This window comes from Periplaneta americana, chromosome 6 (genome assembly GCF_040183065.1).
Source record: "Periplaneta americana isolate PAMFEO1 chromosome 6, P.americana_PAMFEO1_priV1, whole genome shotgun sequence".
Classification (NCBI taxonomy): Eukaryota; Metazoa; Arthropoda; class Insecta; order Blattodea; family Blattidae; genus Periplaneta; species Periplaneta americana.
This window is the reverse complement of record NC_091122.1, coordinates 159,952,789-159,974,791: the sequence shown is the minus strand read 5'-3', so window position 1 is coordinate 159,974,791 and position 22,003 is coordinate 159,952,789. Positions and strand designations below refer to the sequence as shown.

Sequence of the window (22,003 nt, the reverse complement as noted above, 5' to 3'; positions counted from 1 at the left end):
CAATTTTTTCCAATCTTGTACAATATTTTGGGGAACTGTAGTGAGATGATGTGAGGCCCGAGGATTCGACAAAAGATTGCCCGGCATTTGCCTTATGGTTGGGCAAACCTCGAAAAACCCCAACCAGGTAATCAGACCAAAGGGGTGAAATGAAGTGACTTGTAAAGACAGTGTAATATTTCCTTAAAAATTGGTTGAGGGAAACTCCCGCAAAAAACCTCAACCAGGTTCTAGTCTTGTTGGAACGAACATTGAGAAACTTAAACTTTTTGGAAACAATTTGGATTACCCCAACTCACTAACGGACGAAATTGTAGTTACAGTTCTTAAAAAATCTTGTCACATATTAAGTCATCATATCCATCATATTTCTTAAATATATTTATGCTCGACCATGCCGAAATGTAGTAATTATACACCTGGTAGCAGTCCTTTAATGCATGTCGTTAAAGTACACCTATTCATTAAAGTTCAGGTTTTCGATTATTCTCGGATATGCAATCGAAAGACGAGGGAAACGTCACGGAGGCTGGAAATCCAATACTGTCGCAGAAGGTTATGTTCTATTACTATAATAATTAGCGTTAATTGTAAATAATATTCAAAGAAATTCAATTTGTCATCTCGTTTTTCAATTCTAAATCAATTTCCAGGTTATACATTCTCTGCATTACATCAAGGTCAATGACATTATTGTTTCTCGGAAAAAATCAATACTTTCGCGTCTGCGCACATCTCACAATTCACGAGCTATGAACAAGGTCACTTCCGATCTTCTGTCAGATACAAATAAAATAAATACTTCTGAATAATTTCAAGTTATAAATATGGTCGAGCATAAAAAGTCGTATGAAACTTGCCTATAATGGTAATTAAGACGCTCGTATGAAAATTATGAAACTCGCTTGCGCTCGTTTCTTAAACAAACATACTTACGTCTTAATTACTATCATTATAGGCTCGTTGCATAATGTACTATTATTTTATTTAGTATCATACCTCTATTTTCCCAAATAAAATTGTAATTTTATTATATATCCATGGTACCTGTACCAAATTTTGTGAGTGTACTGAGTCCTATGAAACTACCTCCGTTGGGAGACGGTATGTTTAAATAAATTAATATGGCCTATAACAACACTAATGCTGTTATGAATTGTGACAATATGTTTTTCTGGTAATCAGTCCACGTATTGTAAATCCAAATTAAAAGTTTTAATACATCTGTTCTATGCCAACTTGTCCTAAATTAGCCACCTGTTCATCTAATGTACGGTCGAAAAATCATTCCGCCCTTTTCAAAGACTTACGCTAAACCCTCAGGGAATAACACACAGAGCTGCTGATGTTTGTCTTCCTCATACAACAAAAAGAAGCTTTAAACGTTCACCAGGTGTTTTATGTTACAATTGATTGCCTCTACCAAGGCAGTATAATTGCGCGGTTAGGTTTCGCCTTCATTTCGTTTTTAATCTGAAAATCATAAAAACAGTAGCATTACGAAATGCGAATACTAAATAACAATTAAGGATCGGTGAAACAGATCTTTAGTGCGCTGTTGTTACAGTAACTCAGAGTACTGTTCACTGCCGGGTATAACATAACGTTACGGACCAACAGCCGAACACACAGAGAGCCACCATCAAAGCAGAATGAAATATGGGGCTGTTATAGGATATTATAGTCATCATTCTCCTCTAGTTCTAATAAAAGACGTAAAAGCGTACAGCAGTGGCAGATTGCTATGGCCTGCCCACGCACAAATTGCAGCAGAGCGGAGTCCCGGATGTTGTTTCATAACGCCCGTTGGGAATAAATGAAATTCTGAAAGTCAACTGCATTAAACATGCAATGTTCATCCATTAACCTATATCAAATTTCCTTATAATTGGACGGGGTTACGCAATAATAGACCAACCGACAATTTGACAAAAAAAAAAAAAAAGAGATATTTGCACAAATCTGTTCATGGCAGGCTAATTTAACTCGGAAAAAATCAAGAATGCGAAATCTGAATTTTGCTGCTGGTTATGAGCAAAAATTTGTTTTTTGCATAAAATTTATTTATTTACTTACTTACTTACTTACTTAGTATTTAGTATTTATTTATTTAACCTGGTAGAGATAAGGCCGTCAGGCCTTCTCTGCCCCTCTACCAGGGGATTACAACTATAATATGAAGAATAAAATTACAATTAATATTAAATTTACAATTACAATAAAAATTAAAGTACGACAAGATTACCTGATTAATGAAAGCTAGTCATTTTATCATAGAAGTTAAGAACAAACAATATTTACTGAATTACAAATTAAACCTAGAAAACAAAATTCTATAGTGACGGATATTGAAATATTTTGTGATAGATTAAGAGAACTATTTACAAGAAACCATGTCTGAACGAGTCTCAATTACTGACCAAGTGCCTAGTAAGTTTGTGTTTGAATTCAATTTTATTTCGACAGTCCCTGATGCTAGCAGGTAACGAATTCCAGAGTCTTGGCAGGGCTATTGTGAAAGAGGATGAGTATGAGGAGGTGCGATGGGATGGTATTGTTAGTATTGTTTCATGGCGAGAGCGTGTGTTCAGATTGTGGTGGGAAGAAAGGTAAGTGAAGAGAGACGACAGGTACGAAGGAATAGAAGAGTTCAAGATTTCGAAGAGAAGGAGAAGTGAATGTAAATTTCTTTTCTTATCTAGTTTAAGCCAACCTATTGCTTCCAGGGATGGGGTAATATGATCATATTTACGAACATTGATTACAAAACGTACACACAAATTATGAGCACGTTGAAGTTTCGTTTTGTTGTCGCTGGAAAGGTCAGTCAGTAAAATGTCAGCATAGTCAAAATAGGGAAATACAATACTTACTTACGCTTCGTCTCTGTAAAGTGAACAGAAATTTTGAAAAAAAAAAAAAAAAAAAAAATGTAAATAATTTTTTTAAATCGTAAAAATATTTTTCTTATACAGGGTGTTTCCGAGGTGGTGTTACAAACTTTCAGGGATGATGGCGAAGGGCACATGTATCAATTTTAGATAAGGAACCATGGTCCGGAAATGACTGAATCCAAAGTTATAAGCAAAAATAGTTGTGTGGAAATGGAATTGTAATTTGGCACCACGTGTCCTATGGGCCGGATGTCTCCTACGTGAGTACTTGTGCCGATACATTCTGTGAGCTTGTTTACTGTTCCCATTGGCTCATCCGGATTCGAAAATCAGGTCTGCTTATTCCGCTCTCGTGTACTCCTCCATTTCACTAGGACTGATCGACTGGACACTGCAACTTTTAAACATACACTGCTGTCTACAGACATGCATAATATCAGGACCGACCATGTCCGTTACACATTACGCTATCTGCATTGCTTTAGTGTAGTTTTCTATCCCCATCCCTCAGACAGCGCACTGAATGGAATACTGTAACGGTCTTACTAATAAACCGAGTATAGTTTTTATACGAGACTTATGCAGCGTTGAGACAGAAAACGTTACTAATAAACCGTGCATAAGCGATGGATGTATAAACAATCTGTAACTATACAATGGGAATTGCTTTTCAGTAGTTATATATATACGAAACCCCTTGTTTAAGCGTTGTATTTAGAGAAAAAATGGCCGCCCTCTAACAGCTGTTCGTATCGACTGTCATTTTATGATGATGGATGCCTTGTAACCACAGAAGAACACATCAAAGAGCACAGAATAAGTAGAATATTATTGCTGTAGCTTGTATTCTTTGACTAAAATATAGTGTGGTAATCGATCAGAGCCAGTTGTACTATCGATTCTTAACACGGCACACTAGAGCGCTCTACGGATGCAATAGAATCTCAGATATTCTATTACCTTTCCTAATGAAGTAATGACGAAACTATGACGTAGCTGTGTAACAGTTATACTGTTATACACGACGTATGCAGGGATTATTAGTAAGGAATTTACACACGACTTATAAACGAGCTACTCATTGTATAAGTATAAGAGAGTTAAACATCTGTATATAGATTTTTATTAGTAAGACCGTGTGTAGACAACGTAAACAACGTCAGGTGAATACAGTATGTGTAAGATATACACATAAATACACATAAATAAGGTGTACAGAGGAATAAAATTATTTCATTTCCACACAACTATTTTTGCTTGTAACTTTCGACTCTGTCATATCCGCACCAGGGTTCCTTATCTCAAATTGATACATGTGCCCTTCGCCATCATCCCTGAAAGTTTGTAACACCACCTCGGAAACACCCTGAATAGCAGAAGGAATGTTTTACACATACTAATTTTCATTATTTTACAAGATACAGTAATGGAGGAAAAAAAATGTTGATTATTTCCACAATTTTACTGCTGTAAGCTGTACCTAACTCCTTAAAAGGATTTATTTACTTATTTATTTATTTATTCATTTATTTATTTATTCATTCATTTATTCATTCATTTATTTATTCATTTATTCATTCATTCACTCAGTCACTCACTCATCTATCTATCTATCTATCTATCTGTCTGTCTGTCTGTCTGTCTGTCTGTCTGTCTGTCTGTCTGTCTGTCTGTCTGTCTGTCTGTCTGTCTGTCTGTCTGTCTGTCTGTCTCTCTATCTATCTATCTATCTATCTATCTATCTATCTATCTATCTATCTATCTATCTATCTATCTATCTATCTATCTATCTATCTATCTATCTATCTATCTATCTATCTATCTGCCTGCCTGCCTGTCTGTCTATCTGTCTATCTATCTATCTATCTGTCTGTCTATCTATCTGTCTATCTCTCTGTCTATCTATCTATCTATCTATCTATCTATCTATCTATCTATCTATCTATCTATCTATCTATCTATCTACCTACCTACCTACCTACCTACCTACCTACCTACCTACCTACCTATCTATCTATCTATCTATCTATCTATCTATCTATCTATCTATCTATCTATCTATCTATCTATTTATTTATTTTAGTTATTCTACTGCACCCTTCAATCAGTGCAGATATATCACCTCCACCCTGTATAAACATTTATTTACCCGTACTAGCATCTTCAAAAATTCCTTTCCTTCTCTGTATGTTCTAATAAGCCTATTGAAATCTCTACTTAATTTTCCACATATTATCCTTCACCCTCACAACAGTTTCTTGAAATAAAATTATACTCATACAACAAGGGTTCATGATTATGTCTAAAATATCACACAGCGATACAGACGAACAGGTAGGTACATTAAATAGCGCGCTCTGTGTTCACGTTCTGTAATGAATGGGATGGAATGAGACGTCATATAGCGAAGGACAGCAACGAAGGCTGGGAACAAAAAGCTGGCATATTATTGGCAGTGGAAAATCCCAACAACCAACAATACCACATGCGTTCAACTGGCCTGTTAAAACACATCGTCGATTGATCCGGCCACGAAATAACCGATGCCAAGACATCTCAAATGTTGATACAAGGTCGTCTTTGATTGTCAAGAGATTAATATGCTCGCCATTATATCAGAGGTTCGCAAGTTCAAACCCCGTGAAGGTCACTGGATTTTCACTGCAAATAAACATTATCGTGCATTCCTTCGGGTCTCTGTGAAGCCGATATACAAGAACACTGTCCTTGGATGAAAGGTGTCCTAAATCAGGTATGACAAGTTTCATACAAATTCCCTTTCCCTTCGCTTTATGTACGAAATTTTCAAAATTTAATTCATGTTTGTATTTGATTAGGGAAAACGCGGAAATTCTACTTGAAGCAAGTAAAGCGATAGGGTTGGATGTAAATCCTGAAAAGACTAAGTGTATGATTATGTCTCGTGACCAGAATATTGTACGAAATGGAACTATAAAAATTGGAGATTTATCCTTCGAAAGGGTGGAAAAATTCAAATATCTTGGAGCAACAGTAACAAATATAAATGACAGTCGGAAGGAAATTAAACGCAGAATAAATATGGGAAATGCCTGTTATTATTCGATTGAGAAGCTTTTGTCATCTAGTCTGCTGTCAAAAAATTTGAAAGTTAGAATTTATAAAAGTTATATTACCGGTTGTTCTGTATGGCTGTGAAACTTGGACTCTCATTTTGAGAGAGGAACAGAGATTAAGGGTGTTTGAGAATAAGGTTCTTACGAAAATATTTGGGGCGAAGAGGGATGAAGTTACAGGAGAATGTTACACAACGCAGAGCTTCACGCATTATATTCTTCACCTGGCATAATTAGGAACATTAAATCCAGACGTTTGAGATGGGCGGGGCATGTAGCAGTATGGGCGAATACAGAAAAGCATATAGTGTTAGTTGGGAGACCGGAGGGGAAAAAGACCTTTGGGGAGGCCGAGACGTAGATGGGAAGATAATATTAAAACGGATTTGAGGGAGGTGGGATATGATGGTAGAGACTGAATTAATCTTGCTCAGGATAGGGACCGATGGCGGGCTTATGTGAGGGCGACAATGAACCTCGGGTTCCTTAAAAGCCAGTGAGTATAGTATAGTATAGTTTGTATTTGGAATAATAGTGCAAGGAAAGAACTGTAAACATTATTACATTATCCGTAACCACGACAAAAGAATTGGTTATTGTGAAACGTATAAAATGAATTCTGATAAACACGTCATCTTCGTGACATTCATTTGTTACTTATCTTCGTAATATCCAATCTATTCCTACTTCCTTTCAGATTTCATCTTTAAATGATTCATTTAAATACATTCTTATCTGATATTTGTTTTGCGATACGGTATCTTTAATAATCAGCATTCACGTCCCACGGTCAACATACCAGCAAAAAAAGTGCTATTTTGGAATGTAATCTCAGTTGGATATAGGCCTACTGTTTCCATTACCCTGATAACTTCATTAACTTCTGATCTGATAAAATGTCATATCCAAACCTATGAAACTATTAAAGTCATCGCCGTGATTCAAACAGTAGGTGCGTTTGCCTGTTGATCCGGAGCTGCATAGGGCTGTAGGGACAAGACACTTTTCGACAAGCCGTGGTCAACGCTTATATTTCAGAAACTGTACGACTTAGAGCTAAGTAACATATACCATCGTGTAGAGGACATAATTGTGCACGAAATAACATAATCACATCCGCTGATGACGTCATCACAGCGCAACAACGGAAAACAAAATGAGGCTGATTGCAGCGCCGTTTTGTTTTAGTATCGGCCGTAACTTCAGCAGGTATTCGATCATACTTAGTCGTATACACTAGAATCGAGTCGAGCAATCTATAGATATTTGCTGACACGAACGGAACACATCTCGCCGGAAGTAGTCTAATCAAGACTTAAAGAACGTAGAACTTTACACTCATTGTCATTGCTCTTTCGAATTCTGCACACCAACACCAAATTACCTTTCGTCTCGTTTCTCTTATCTATACTCTAGCCACGACGTAAATACCAGATCACTTATCTGTGGCGCGTTAAGTATTACCTCTTCATAGAACATCTCGTTATTCATCATCTTTTACAGTATCCATCTCGCGACAATGGAAATTCCTGCCACAAAGTATTAGGAGCTGCAAGACAATAAACACTTTTAAAAACAGCTTAAAAGATAACCTTCTTAGCAATTCACTCCAATCATACTGACTTAAACTATCACTGTCTACACTGTTACTCCTTCCTTTAGACATGCATCCTGATAGTACTGTATTTTCAAAATTGTCTCATAATAATATCTTTCTATTATCTAACATTATTTGAAATATATTAACATTCTATGTATTTTAGCTTAATTCTGCTACATAGTTTGTATTTCAGTGTTTAATTAATAGTTCATAGTATTTTGTTGTTTAATTCGTAAATAACTCTTGTATACATGTAGCTCTGATCTAAATCAAATTGTTGAATTCTTTGTACGTTGATACATATGTATGTATACTTTTTGCTGGTTGAGTGGAAGAGAAGGCCTTACGGCCTTAACTCTGCCAACTAAAATAAATCATTATTATTATTATTATTATTATTATTATTATTATTATTATTATTATTATTATCATCAATAAAGTTTTGCGCAAATTTCACCGGTGTGTCAAAACGGTGCCGAAGAGCAAAACCAGCAACAGATTTACGTTACATCACTCCCGCGAAACTCTGCCACAAACACAGTTTTCGTTCACTACAGATTTTATTAGGACTTGCAGGGATTTGAACCTAGATCGCCAGCGTGAAAAATCGGACATACCAAATCTTCAGTAACGGTTTGCCGTAAGGACGAACAAGGACTCGTATATCCACAGACTGCAATAATTGAATACCTCCCCCTCCGAATAAGGGTCCAAGTACATAGGGAAACCATGCACCATAAACCCTTATTCCGGGGGGTATTCAATTGTTTGGCAAAGCCGCAAAGAAGATCCTCGGATCTCTTATTAGGAAGTCTAACTATGTACGTAATCTAACAGGGTATGACCTCAATCGACCTCCCAACGTAAGATCTCCGTCCTTGTCCCATGGGCGCACTCCACCCTGTAACCTGTCCCGCCATGTTGCCACTCTGGAAATATATCCTCAGGCATGGAATGGTTCCAACTGGGTGTGTACGAATTCAGATCTGTTATCATTTGCGACGACAAGGAGAAAAGGGAAATCGGCTATCATGGAATTGAAGTCAATTATAAGATTTGTAAGCTGTCTGATTGTTTATCTTTGTGTTTAGCTTCGATATGCAATAAATGGGAGACAGCTACATGAAATGCAAGTTGCGGACGATAACTTGTCCTAAATATGTCAAACTTCGTTAACACTTTTCAAACATCATCACCATTATCATCATCATCAGATTGGCGTTATTAAGTAGGCACATGTTTTTTTTACGCTTGATATTGTTTTATTTTATTGGGTTATTTTATTATGCTGTATCAACATCTCAGGTTATTTAGCGTCTGAATGAAATGAACGTGATAATGCCGTGAAATGAGTCCAGGATCCAGCACCAAAAGTTATCCAGCATTTGCTCGTACTGGGTTGAGGGAAAACCCCGGAAAAAACCTCAACCAGGTAACTTGCCCCAACCGGGATTCGAACCCGGGCCACCTGGTTTCGCGGCCAGACGCGCTGACCGTTACTCCACAGGTGTGGACCGCTTGATATGAAAGCCACCTTTATTAAATATATTTCAAATACTTGGAAAACTGTTTCTATATTATATCAATAAGTCAAAATTCATTCATTCATAGTTTTATACCCAAGGGTAGGTCTTTCACTTCAAGCCCAGCAGTTTCCAACCTTTCCTATTTCCTGTATTTCTCTTTGTCTCCGCATGATATCTTAATATAAGAAGTAACATGAGCTGCAGCCAGGAAGTCAAAAGAAGGATAGCAATGTCCAAGAAAGCTTTTAATAGAAAAAGGAGCATCTTCTGCGGACCTCTAGGAAAGGAACTAAGGAAGAGACTAGTGAAGTGCTTTGTGTGGAGTGTGGCATTGTATGGGGGCAGAAACATGGACATTACTACGAAATGAAGAGAAATAAATAGAAGCATGAAGAAGAATGGAACGTGTGAAGTAGACAGACAGAATAAGAAATAAAGTTGTGTTGGAAAGAGTGGGTGAAGAAAGAATAATGCTGAAACTGATCAGGAAGAGAAAAAGGAATTGGTTGGGTCACTGGCTGAGAAGAAACTGCTGGCTGAGAAGGAATGGTGAACGGGAGAAAAGTTCGGGGCAGAAAAAGATATCAGATGACAGACGACATATATGGATCATATGAGGAGACAACGAGGAAGGTAGAAAATAGGAAAGATTGGAGGAAGCTGGGTTTGCAGTGAAAGACCTGCCCTTGGGCAGAACACTGAATGAATGAAATGAAGCAATTTACGTAGCCAACCCCGGGTACAGCTATAAAGCCTTGTTATATCACAAATTCACAAGCGGCAGTTCGGGGACAATGTGAAGTCGAGGTAAATTTGTGATACAAAATGAGAATACGTAATGATTGAAAAGGAAAATTTCTCCAAAAGGAAATACCATCACTGCATCGCACATGCCTTACCGCAGAAGAGAATCTACGCCATGATTCAAATCAGACGTAAGCTCCTGGTGCCGAATAGTTCCGGATCAGTGCCTGCAATTAAATGTTACATGAGTGAAGGCCTGACATCGCCGGCTGCCTTATCACGGCTATTAAAGTCCGCCCCCGCTCTACAAAGGGGCTTTATCAACTTTGAGCACGCAAAGCGAACACATTAACCCGCACCCCGTTTTCCCTCTAATTCGGGTCTGGGATAAGATCTAAGTCTCCCCTTGTACCAAGTCTACAAGAAGCTCTTTCATGCCACCAAATCTGCACCCAAGGTCATTAATTGTAACAGAAAGAGTATTCCCAGTCAAGAACCACAGGGGTGGACTAAGAAACGAGTTGATATTGTGACAATATCTCACAGAATAGAATCCAAATGTATTCGTACGCAGAATGGGTTAAGCCAGTAGTTCCCAACCTTTTTTGACTGACGACACACTTTAATGAAAGCCCACTATATCGCGATACACTTACTTGTTTCATTAATAATAATAATAATAATAATAATAATAATAATAATAATAATAATAATAATATAACAACAACCAGTGCTTTTCTTCTGGAGAAAAAGGTGGTGGAACTCAGTGTAGAATATTTTTATTTTTATATAGATCGGGGAGATGATTACTGTTCACTGCACGCGAATTTTGTCGTTTTAAGCTCCTTTTCGTCCCACTAAGACTTTCAAGGTCTACGCGGAATTCAAAGAAAAATTATATTATATCATAGTTATTCACGTATATTTCGGTGTGCCGGAACGCCGTTCTAGAGCGTTCCGCCAGAAAAAAAAAAAGCACTAATAACAACTTCTTTGTAATGTCGGACATCCAGTGTTATGGATAGGTCGATGTTAACACGCAATTGAATATTCTAAAAAAATAAGCAGCAACTTGAGTGGCATTAGTCATTAGAAAAAACAAAGGGGAAGGGAACTGGTTATTCTACCCTATTATCTCCTGACCTAGTTGTCTCATGAGTGATGCCTTATTGGTGTTACTTAGTTATGAGGTTCAAACCTGTCTTCGGACAGTTGACTAAACAACAACAGAGTCGAACTTGGGATATTCTTTTTCACGGGATGTTTGTCAATTCAGATCTTCAAATGGATTTAACTGTAAGTTTTTAAGACTAGAAATGGTTTTACTCCTACAATATAGGGGTACAAAAAGAGCAAACAAACATACGTTCAATATTATTAATTCAACCAAATTCATCTCTAGGGGCCGTATTCATAGCCATTCTTAGCGCGGGCTTCCGGTGGATGATCAGCGAACTAACGTTTTTCGTATTCGTAAACCAGTGATATGATATGATATGATATGATATGATATGATATGATATGATATGATATGATATGATATGATATGATATGATATGATATGATATGATATGATATATATGATATGATATGATATGATATATGATATGATATGATATGATATGATATGATATGATATATGATATGATATGATATGATATGATATGATATGATATGATATGATATGATATGATATGATATATGATTTTTATTTTTATTTTAGTAGGTTATTTTACGACAGCTTTGGTTATTTAGCGTCTGAATGAGATGAAGGTGATAATCCCGGTGAAATGAGTCCGGGGTCCAACACCGTAAGTTACCCAGCATTTGCTCATATTGGGTTGAGGGAAAACCCCGGAAAAAACCTCAACCAGGTAACTTGTCCCAACCGGGAATCGAACCCGGGCCACCTGGTTTCGCGGCTAGACGTGCTAACGGTTACTCCACAGGAGTGGACGATATGATATGATATGATATGATATGATATGATATGATATGATATGATATGATATGATATGATATGATATATGATATGATATATGATATATGACATGACATGACATGATATGATATATGATATGACATGACATGATATGATATATGATACGATATGATATATGATACGATACGATACGATACGATACGATACGATACGATATATGATAGGATACGATACGATACGATATATGATACGATACGATACCATATATGATATATGATATGATACGATACGATATGATATGATATGATATGATATGATATGATATGATATGATATGATATGATATGATATGATATGATATGATATGATATGATATGAATCCTGTATAAGTAACCAATCGATAGCCGGGGCTAGTTTAGCACGCTCGTAACGCGAGCTAGCGAAATGTCTATGAATAGCACCCAGAAGACTAGGCACGAACCTCATTCGGCAGCGGGCTTCCGTTTGGTGAATAAAAAGGAGCGATGGGAATTATTCTCTACACTCAGTATAATACCATCTGAACATAAAGGAAACGATATGGTAAAAGGCTGGAGACAAGCAAACTCTGTGTGGAAAGCACAGGTCGCCAATGCCCCTCTTGATGAGCGAAGGCACATTCAATGTTGGTACTCAATGTTGCAAAATAACGTAGTAGTTGATGCAGTGTCGTTAAATAACCAAGTAAAAAAAGTATAAAATAAAATTTAAAATCATATAGGGCTCACGGAACCCCGACAACATACTTTGAGAAACGCTGCTCTATAGTAATTGAGCAGTTATCCAGACTGAACGAAGAGTGGCCTAGTGTGTACATACATTTTAGGAAATCTCCATCAGATAATAGCGATAGTGGTAACCACGATTAGAGTCTCCAGTATTATAAACAGTAAAGACTCCTGGAATGTCATAGGATAATGTTTTCAGAACATGTAATATACTACCGTGCCGCACGCTGCAGCTGCCGTGACAATCCGACACCAACAAAGAAGAAATCCAAATTACGTATTTTCTGAGAAAAAGAGGCATGAGTTACTAGAGCCGTAAGGGCTAAGTGACTAAGTGAATTGGTTTATTATTATTATTATTATTATTATTATTATTATTATTATTATTATTATTATTAAGTAAATTTGTAAATTTCTTTTGTTCCTACCATATTCTAGCGACTGCGAAATCAGAAGTTCGCCATCTCAAAGAAACATTCACACATTAGTACATAAGCGGCAATGTTTCTCAAACAGCTTTTACAATCCCCACATTATTGAATAGTTGGTGCAAACAGATCTATCTGATACTCCCGCTGTGGGTGCAGTGGTTTCAGTACAATTAGATACTTTCTGCGTCAGAATGACGTCAATGCGAAGAGATCAAGAGATGGATGTGTGTCAGGAGGAACATACAGAAAATAAACAACTCCAGCTGTAATAACACAAACAAATCATAATCGGCGCGTTCTTCTCTTATTTAAGGAAACAGAGTTCAATTCCTGGATGGACACTTATTCTTTGTTAATGTTATTATACTGGATTTTCATGTTCTAATGTATGGATTTTTAAGAGAAATTAAAGAAAAATAGAAATATCCAAAATCGGAAGTATACAGCAAATTATTATTACTAGAGCCCGGATGTTAGGCAAAATGCCTTTTTTAAACTGAGTGTATGTATGAAAGACCTATCAGAGATAAACACATTTCCACACATTTGGGGACGATATGCCCAATTTTCATTTTGCCTTTTTTGCCTATTTTAGCTCCCGTTACCTATTACAAGGTTAAATGCCTTTTTTAACCTTTTACGTCGTTATTGTACATTTTCTATATTTTTAATGCTTTTAAAATAAATCGCACATAAATTACATCAAAAAACAAAAAATAACGGTTGTACAAATTAAAAATATATATTCACCTCATCCCGGGCCAGGTCGATGGCATTTAAGTGTGCTTAAATGCGACAGGCTCATGTCAGTAGATTTACTGGCATGTAAAAGAACTCCTGCGGGACAAAATTCCGGCACATCCGGCGACGCTGATATAACCTCTGCAGTTGCGAGCGTCGTTAAATAAAACATAACATTTATATTCACCTCACACAAATATTTGCTAAGAATCTTATTCTCCAGCAATACATACGTTTTCAAGAAGTCGTAAACTTTTCTACCCTACCGATTCCATCTTTTATGCCACTTAAGAAAGAAGTTTGAAAAGTATAACCCTCAGTGCTCAGGTCACTTCGGAGTTTACCAACGAAAGAAAGGTGATGAGGGAAGTATTAAAAGCAAGTCTCCAGGTCCCGTTACTGTTGTCGCTTGCACGCACAAGTCACGCGTACTTTGAAGTCTCTAATCCCTTCTCACATCCCTCTTTATGGGACAATACACAGTCGGTTTTTCCCGATCTCTGAAAGAAAGTAGAGACAGTCCTTCTGAAATAAGTTGTTAAGTTTGCTCCAGTCACTTCAGTAGAAGTAGAAAGATCTTTTTCCACCATGAAAAACGTTCTCTCTGACAGGCGGCTCACTATGACAGTCAACAACTTAAAAAAGCATCTTGTTGTGACATGTAACCAAGGAAAGTGAGTACCGTATGGGCTAGTTTATTAAGTATTTGTCTATTTTTTGTCTGTTTCCATGCCTATTTTTACTATTTTAGTGCCTATATGCCTGCCTATTTCAACCAAAATAAATGCCTAAACATCAGGGCTCTAATTATTATTATTATTATTATTATTATTATTATTATTATTATTATTATTATTATTATTATTATTATTATTTCAGGAAATTCGTATCAATAAAAGAGCTATACACTCATATTGATAAACTTGGGGCAGAAGTAAGTTTATTTAATCCTACTGTATATCATGAATATGTTAGGCCTATGCATTTTAATAAAGTTCTTTCTTCTACAAAAATATTCTCTTGTTATCAATTTATTTTTCAATGGTATAGACCAATGGCACAAAGACAAGTTTGGATACCAGCCGAGTGTATAGGTACGGAAATAAAATTGGGAGCTCCCTTATTGTGTTTCGCTTACAACACACTGTGCATGTGCAGTAAACAAGAGCCCCTGTATATATGCTATTTATGGACAGTCGTGTGAAATTGTAGCGTACATAAAGGTGGACGTCCATCAAGACTCGCTCCAAATTCTAATTCCGTATCTGTGTATGTTTGCTGTGCTGTTTTGTTGACGTTTAGAGCTGCGTCACTACTGTTCATTCGGTGGAGATAAGTTATAGTCCAAGCTCACACAGCTTAATAGTTTTGGTACAACTTCTTCTTCTTCTTCTTCAATAGCTCTACAGCCCAGTGTGCACTTTGGTTTCCTCAACGATCCGTCTCCATTCATCTCTTCTTTTCGCTTTCTCCCACCAACCAGATATACGTAATCTCTTCAAATCATCCAAGATATCTTCGAACCAAATTTTTCTAGATCTACCTTGTCTAGCCACACCCAGTACTTCTTAGCTCTGCTTATGAGCAGACTTCGAAACTTCGGACCCGATAGAGCAGTTCAGTGGGAAATCCGCATAACGGCGTACTGAGTATAGTGGTAAAGCGTACAGTGGGTGGGGGTACTGTAGAATGAATGCCAACAAATACGCAAAGGAAAACGCTCTGGATTTGAAGGTTCTGACGAATAATTTGGTTTTCATACAAATCTATTTTAAAATTGTGTCTGAAACTATTACACGGTTATAAAAGTCTAAGCAAGAGATGCCGGAAGCCCTAAAATTAGTTGAGGAAATGACACAGAGAATTAATGAGACACCAAGTACACTGGGTACTGAACGTGTAAAACAGAAGTGGAAATCAATTTTATGTAAAAATAACGGATATGGAACATTGTGTAATATAAACGGCAAGTTAGTGGACAAGAGTCACCCGAGAATAAAGGACTGTCTCTTAGAGACTGCAATGATGTTAGGTTTCTTCGTTTTGCTCCTATCACGTCATGCGACGTAGAGCGCAGCTTTTCACAGTACAGACTATGTTTGGTAGATAACCGAAAAAGATTTACGTTTGAGACTCTGAAAATATATCTTGTAGCACAGCAATTCGGTAGTGTAACTGCACTTCCTAAAGACGACCAATAGGATAAATGAAGAAATTAAAATTGCTACATGCTTATTTCCGCCATTAACACTGTGCTTATAAAAGACAGGAGAATAAATGCTTTTCACATTCTTTTGACATTGTCATTGTGTAATGAATATTTACTTTCAGAATGTCCATATTTGTGTGTTTACCCATACTACCGTACACTATTCTAAATAGCAACGTTGTTAAAAAAGTTGCCTCGTTTAATTATTAGGCAGCGGCATTCCTTTTAAGATTTGCAGGTCTTTATTGCATGCACCGATAATAAAATGAAAATGCGACGTTGTCACGTCTTGTTTGTTGCTGCTATATATTAATATAACATGGATATGGGCTAGGCTTAATTGCTCAAAGCATGAGTTAATTTGAAGATTATTTAAATTATTTAGATTATTTATTTTAAATTAATTATTTAAAGAAATAATTAAATGTTTCTCCATAAGGAAAACCGGAAAGTTTGACTTTTTGTAATAATTCTTTTATTGTTAAGGATTGGCCCTTATTGTAAGAACTATATATTTCACGGCGAATGTAATCACACGTAAAACCATCTACTTTATTAAATTTTGTGACTTTGTGTCCACGCTTTTTAGGTGTCTTAGGTCCCTTTCTTACAATTTTACTTACAGTATTTCTATTTAATTTAAGAATTTTAGATGTCTCTGAAATTTTTCCTTGACCTAAATTGTTTTTCGGAACATACGTGTGAGCATTGCACACAAACGTTTGACACTGCTTACATAATTTTGGTCTAGCTTTTGAATTTGAATTGTTATTTAACTCTGATATATTATTATTATTATTATTATTATTATTATTATTATTATTATTATTATTACCATCGTCGTTATTGACGTTCATGGGTATCGGTTCCGACACTTCACTCGCTTCCCACGGCCTCCACATTTTTATTATACACTGAACTGTAATATAATTAATTTTCACTGTGAACTAGAACAAGACACACTGCTAAAATTTGCAACTCTGGTTTATACAATCCGCGTGGAGTATTTGAGCGGCCTTCAAAAGACTTGACGACGACAATGGACAGTGACATAATTAAAATTATTGAAACTACAAAGCTTCCGTCCTCTTTGACACCGCTAGCCTACTAATTGAACGTGGCTACTTTTACCTCAACACATCTCTACCTTTCACTACCTGTAGCGAGTCAACAACCTATATATATATAGTACATGCACAGTAAACTTATTGTATCGGCCTGCTTATGAGGTTCAAACCTGCCTTCGAACTGTTGACTAAACAACAATTTTAAGCGAATTTCTTACATCTTTAATGTAGCTAATCATATACAATTGCAAGCAGTCTTAAAAAAAATTCCATTGGAGTGTGAACAAACATTCGACTGGAGTGTGAAAATGTCTTACCTTTTCTGTTGAAGCACGCCTCTTGATTTCAGCTATCACCCAGGGCAGCATAGGCCTCGAAAACCTCTTGTCCATGGCCGTGAACCCGAGATATTCCACCGAATACAACTTCATGTTGATTTCTGATGTCATCTTCACGATTAATTTGTACACTTCACAGTAAATACTCTTAACACGCTTCTAATATCAGCTCCCCATTCATAATGTTATATTTGCAAGAAAAACTTCTAAAAAATATGTTAACTTGTTTCACTTCATGATATGTGGATCGCTGATATTCAGCGCACTGGTGAAATGCAACACTTCCACTTCACTCGCATGGAATGTTGATCTGTTGTACTTTGCTTCTAGATATGTCACAAAAATGTCTCCTCTGATGTAGCCATTGCTTACGACGAATGGATGAGATTCCTGCAACAAAGGAGACCACATCTGTACATGCAAGAAAATGTAAAACGTGACTGGAACTGTTACGCCCAGAACTGCAAGTGATCAAACTCTCAGAAATCACAGTAACACTTTTACTTTCTTTCTATGTTATAACCACGATCTTGCTCTTATGAACAATGGTACGAAATATTGTGTAAGGTTTTTTGGGTATTTACTAGTGTTGTGAGATTTAATCGATTAATCGATCAATTTCTATTGTAAGATTAATCGATAAAAAATATTTAATCGAGTCGATTAAAATTAATCGGTTGTATTTGATATTAATTATTATTTTGTTAATGCAAACTCAGAGTAAAAATTCCGACAATATTCGTCTCTCAGAAATTTCTTACTTCAAACACGAAAATACCGTTATTTTGTAACTGCAAATCAGGTAGTATGTAGCATAGGGCAAATCTTTGCACAAACACTTCAGAAAGAGATTAAGATATGAGGACAATGACCTGTCTACCCCTATTGAACGATGAAAGACAATATGAAATCATTAAGTTTGTCAGCTCGTTTTCCTATCATATGAAATACATACTTTTCTGGAATTCGCCTCCCTCATCCCTTAGCCATGGCTACACTGTGTGCAAGTGAGAGTGTAACTATCTTCTCTTTCTAAAATTTTGTAACCCGATTACAATAGGGGCCAGTCTGCTGTTCTGTCGCAGTTTCTTTACTGAGTTTCTACATGAAACTTGTGTGTTTAGTTTGCTCAAGAAAAAATGCAGATTTCTGTGGCCTGTGTAAAAGTGAAAACCCCATTATGTCATAGGCCTATGAGAATTTGAGAAGTAAACTCGGTGAAACGTTTGGATTTAAATTGAACGATCGTGGAGAAGTGCTTGACAGAAAAAAAAAAATCGTGTTTAGTGATGCCGGAAACATTGTTACTAAACGTAGAGCAGCACTTAATTCGGAGCATGTGAATGCACTCACTTGTTTAAAATAATGGATGAAACAGTATTAACTAGGTGAGTCTTCATACATTTTTAATTTGTTTTTGTCTCACAATTCCCCGGAGAATTGACACAATAAATAATTATAAGCCTACATAATAAATATGTTAGTAAATAACTAAAGTAACTTAGTATTGTTTTGTAATACAACGATACAGTATATACATACATATATACTACATTTTATTCTTATGCTTATCACCAAACAAAAATTAAATTTAACAATAATTGTGCACTGCAGTACATTTAATACTTTTTTAAATCGGTCAAAGCTCGATTAATCGTTAATCGATTAAATATTTTGATCGATCGACAACACTAATATTTACACCGTTAGAGAAAGCAGGGAAAGTGGAATCTACTGTAGAATCCGTTATTAAAAGCTATTCTCCAGGATTGGACGTCAACTCTATGCGTGTGAGCATACATATTGACGAAAAAGGGAGGTGACTATTATAAAAAAAATCGCAATTGACTAGTTCAGTGGTTTTTCGAGACACCCCGGCTCGTAGGAAGTGCGGTCCCGACCCACCGAATGAATAAAGCCCTCACGTGATAATGATTACAGCAGGTTACGTATATTTTCGGCTTCTCGCCTTCAAAATGCTGTAATATTCCTTCATATGAAGGCGGAAATCGGAATGAGACAAGTGACCAACAGACTTGGAGCTCACATATACACTTCTCAACCCCAATTTCTCTGGCAAGCACGCATTTCCCCGTACCTTTTAAATACAGTAGAACTTGGTTATAGCGACCTCGTTTTGTGCGACACCTCGTCTATAACGTCAAAAATTCTGTGGTCCCAACTAATTCCCCATAAGACATATGCTTTTCTAGCTTGCTTAATACGACAAACGTATAAGCGTCTACCTTGCATATAACGTCATTTTCAACCTCAGTTTGAAATAAGATTTTCAAAGAACCAAAGTATTTTAAGAAATATTTTGTTAAAATCAGGCAACCTGGCAAATTCTTTACTATCCTCTTCTGTCATAGACCTCTGTAAATCCATTGTAACCCGCTCGAATTCATGCGGTATTAATGGTACCCGCATACGGTCAGTTTCGACAGGAAAATTTCACTAACAAGTGCACGCATTTTAACGCAGTATGGTCACTAAAAGAAAAGTTTTAACGTTGGAAGAAAAAGTTAAAGTGATTCATTAAATTGAGAATGGAATTAAAAAAGCTGACGTGTGTCGTGAGTTTGGCCTAGTTAATTCCACAGTCCAAATGATTTGAAAGAGCAAGGATAAAAATTGTTGATGCAATTGAACAAAATGGATCAAGCTAGAGGAGGGAGCAGTGAAATTGCAACTGAAATAATGATCATAGAACGTAATTTACAAAATGTGTATTGGACAAGTATGAGACAACAGAGTAAAATCACTGACTACTTCACTCCAAAGTAGACTAAAGAAATTTGGTGAGTTCTGAACAAACTGTTTTAATACAAAATACTGTATTTATAATTGTACGTGTATTTTATTATGTTTACGGTAGGCTTAAAATTGAATAGGCCTACATAAACCTCAAATAAGCCTAATTAAGTTTGTTATTTTTCAATTTCCACCTCACTAGACTGATAATATGAATCTCGCTTACTACGACACTCGTTTATAACAATATAATTTTTAAGGTCCCTTGGATATCGTTATAACCAAGTTCTACTGTATTTCTTCTCCCATTTCCATTCATTCATGCAAAGATGTTTTCCTAAAAATAGTCATGATTGCCTCCGTAGTCTGGAGGACAGCATGTAGACTTTCAGATCTGGAGGTCCCGGGTTAGATTCCCGGGATCGGCTCTTGGGATGTTTAAGAAAAGTTCACTAGGTGTCTAGAGTCCGGAAATTTGTAAGGATGCGACTGTCATTTAAGAGTGTGCCGGGTTATTAATTAACCAGAAGAGCCCGGATTCTATGTAATTACATATTCCGTTCCTATATATGTAGCTGTAGCCTAAGAAAAGCTAAAACGTCGGCGAATCACACCAAAGGGATCATTATTCCGAAGTTTTAAGTTACATTTAATATTTGAGGAGAAAAATTCGCTCTGGCGCCGGGGATCGAACTCGGATCCTTGGTTCTACGTACCAAGCGCTCTGACCACTGAGCTACGCCGAATTCAATCCACAGCACCGCATCGAATCTTCCTCCTTCAGTGTTTCCCTTTGTGGCCTGACTCCAAGTTAGGCATATATGTTGACGTGTATCCAATGTCAACTGCCATTATACTAGGAGCGCACTCAGCTGAGTGACTTGTTTGGCCGGGATTCCGCAATTATGATGCACTGCTAGCTATGAGAATATTACCGGGTTCGATCCCCGGCACCGGAGCGAATTTTTCTCCTCAAATATTAATTGTCAACATTACAGAGATTATTCTGTAGGACAAATTAATATATCCATAATATTTTAAGTTACATATTTTTACATATTTTGGTGCATAATAAACAGGCTATTTTGGCATTATCCATAATAGACTGCTCTCTTGAACTGACTAAATATATTGGAAATTAAATTAATGACTTTCCCACAACAGGCTATGAAATGTTTAATATAAAACAATTTTTATCTCGAAAAGGAAGCAAAACCGAGCAAAATTGTATTAAACTTTTTTGTTTAAAATTTCTCAAAGAATAGCCCCCTTAAATCAGCGACATTGCTTACGGTTTTTCCTGTATAAAATTTTGTTCTTCTCCAATGAAGGGCAACTGAGAAAACAAAAGTGGTGCATTACTTATTGAACCATGTAATATTATCTAACATTCGTCTTACGTTTGGAAAAACCTCGGGGGGGGGGGGGGGAACCTAATGAGCTGAAGAGGGAATCGAAATGATGTCCGAATGCAGCTCCGGATCAGCAAGCAAACGCGCTATCATCTGAGCTAGACTGGTGGCTAACGCAACTTAATAATAAAAAGTGAAATTAAGACTGCAAAGTAGAACAAAAATAATTGCGTAAAGAAAATATTTTAAAGTAACATAGCTACATTGAAACGTGAAGTTTCATGTCACCGAAGTTGAAAACTTTAGCTTCTCTTTCAAGTCCTTCACTATTCTAAGTACTGAAAGTAGAATATATTCCAGACAAGCGTTACGTGTTAAAGCTAAGTAGTATTTCGAAACCCTGGGGGACAGAATGGAGAGATTAGCGATCGTAAATGGATCTGTGACAGCTATTTCACAAGCCTTCCACTCGCGATACACGTTCCTTTCTTACAAACAACTATCTCAAAACACATTCAAGGTAAGAATGAAGTGTGGAAAACAA

The 22,003-nt window shown here is 36.6% G+C and overlaps 1 protein-coding gene and 1 long non-coding RNA gene across 2 annotated transcripts in view; one reads left to right on the top strand and one right to left on the bottom strand.

The window, feature by feature from the left end:
• LOC138701992 (uncharacterized) overlaps window positions 1-22,003 on the top strand; it is a 245,386-nt gene that overhangs the window by 163,581 nt on the left and 59,802 nt on the right. The gene's annotated exons all lie outside the window — the stretch shown is intronic.
• plx (PTB_TBC1D1_like and TBC domain-containing protein plx) overlaps window positions 1-22,003 on the bottom strand; it is a 403,577-nt gene that overhangs the window by 369,765 nt on the left and 11,809 nt on the right. Inside the window, exon 2 of the mRNA XM_069829428.1 lies at window positions 17,333-17,743. Within this exon, the coding sequence (XP_069685529.1) occupies window positions 17,333-17,464 (132 nt within the window). The 5' untranslated portion in view covers window positions 17,465-17,743. The remainder of the gene's footprint in view (window positions 1-17,332; window positions 17,744-22,003) is intronic.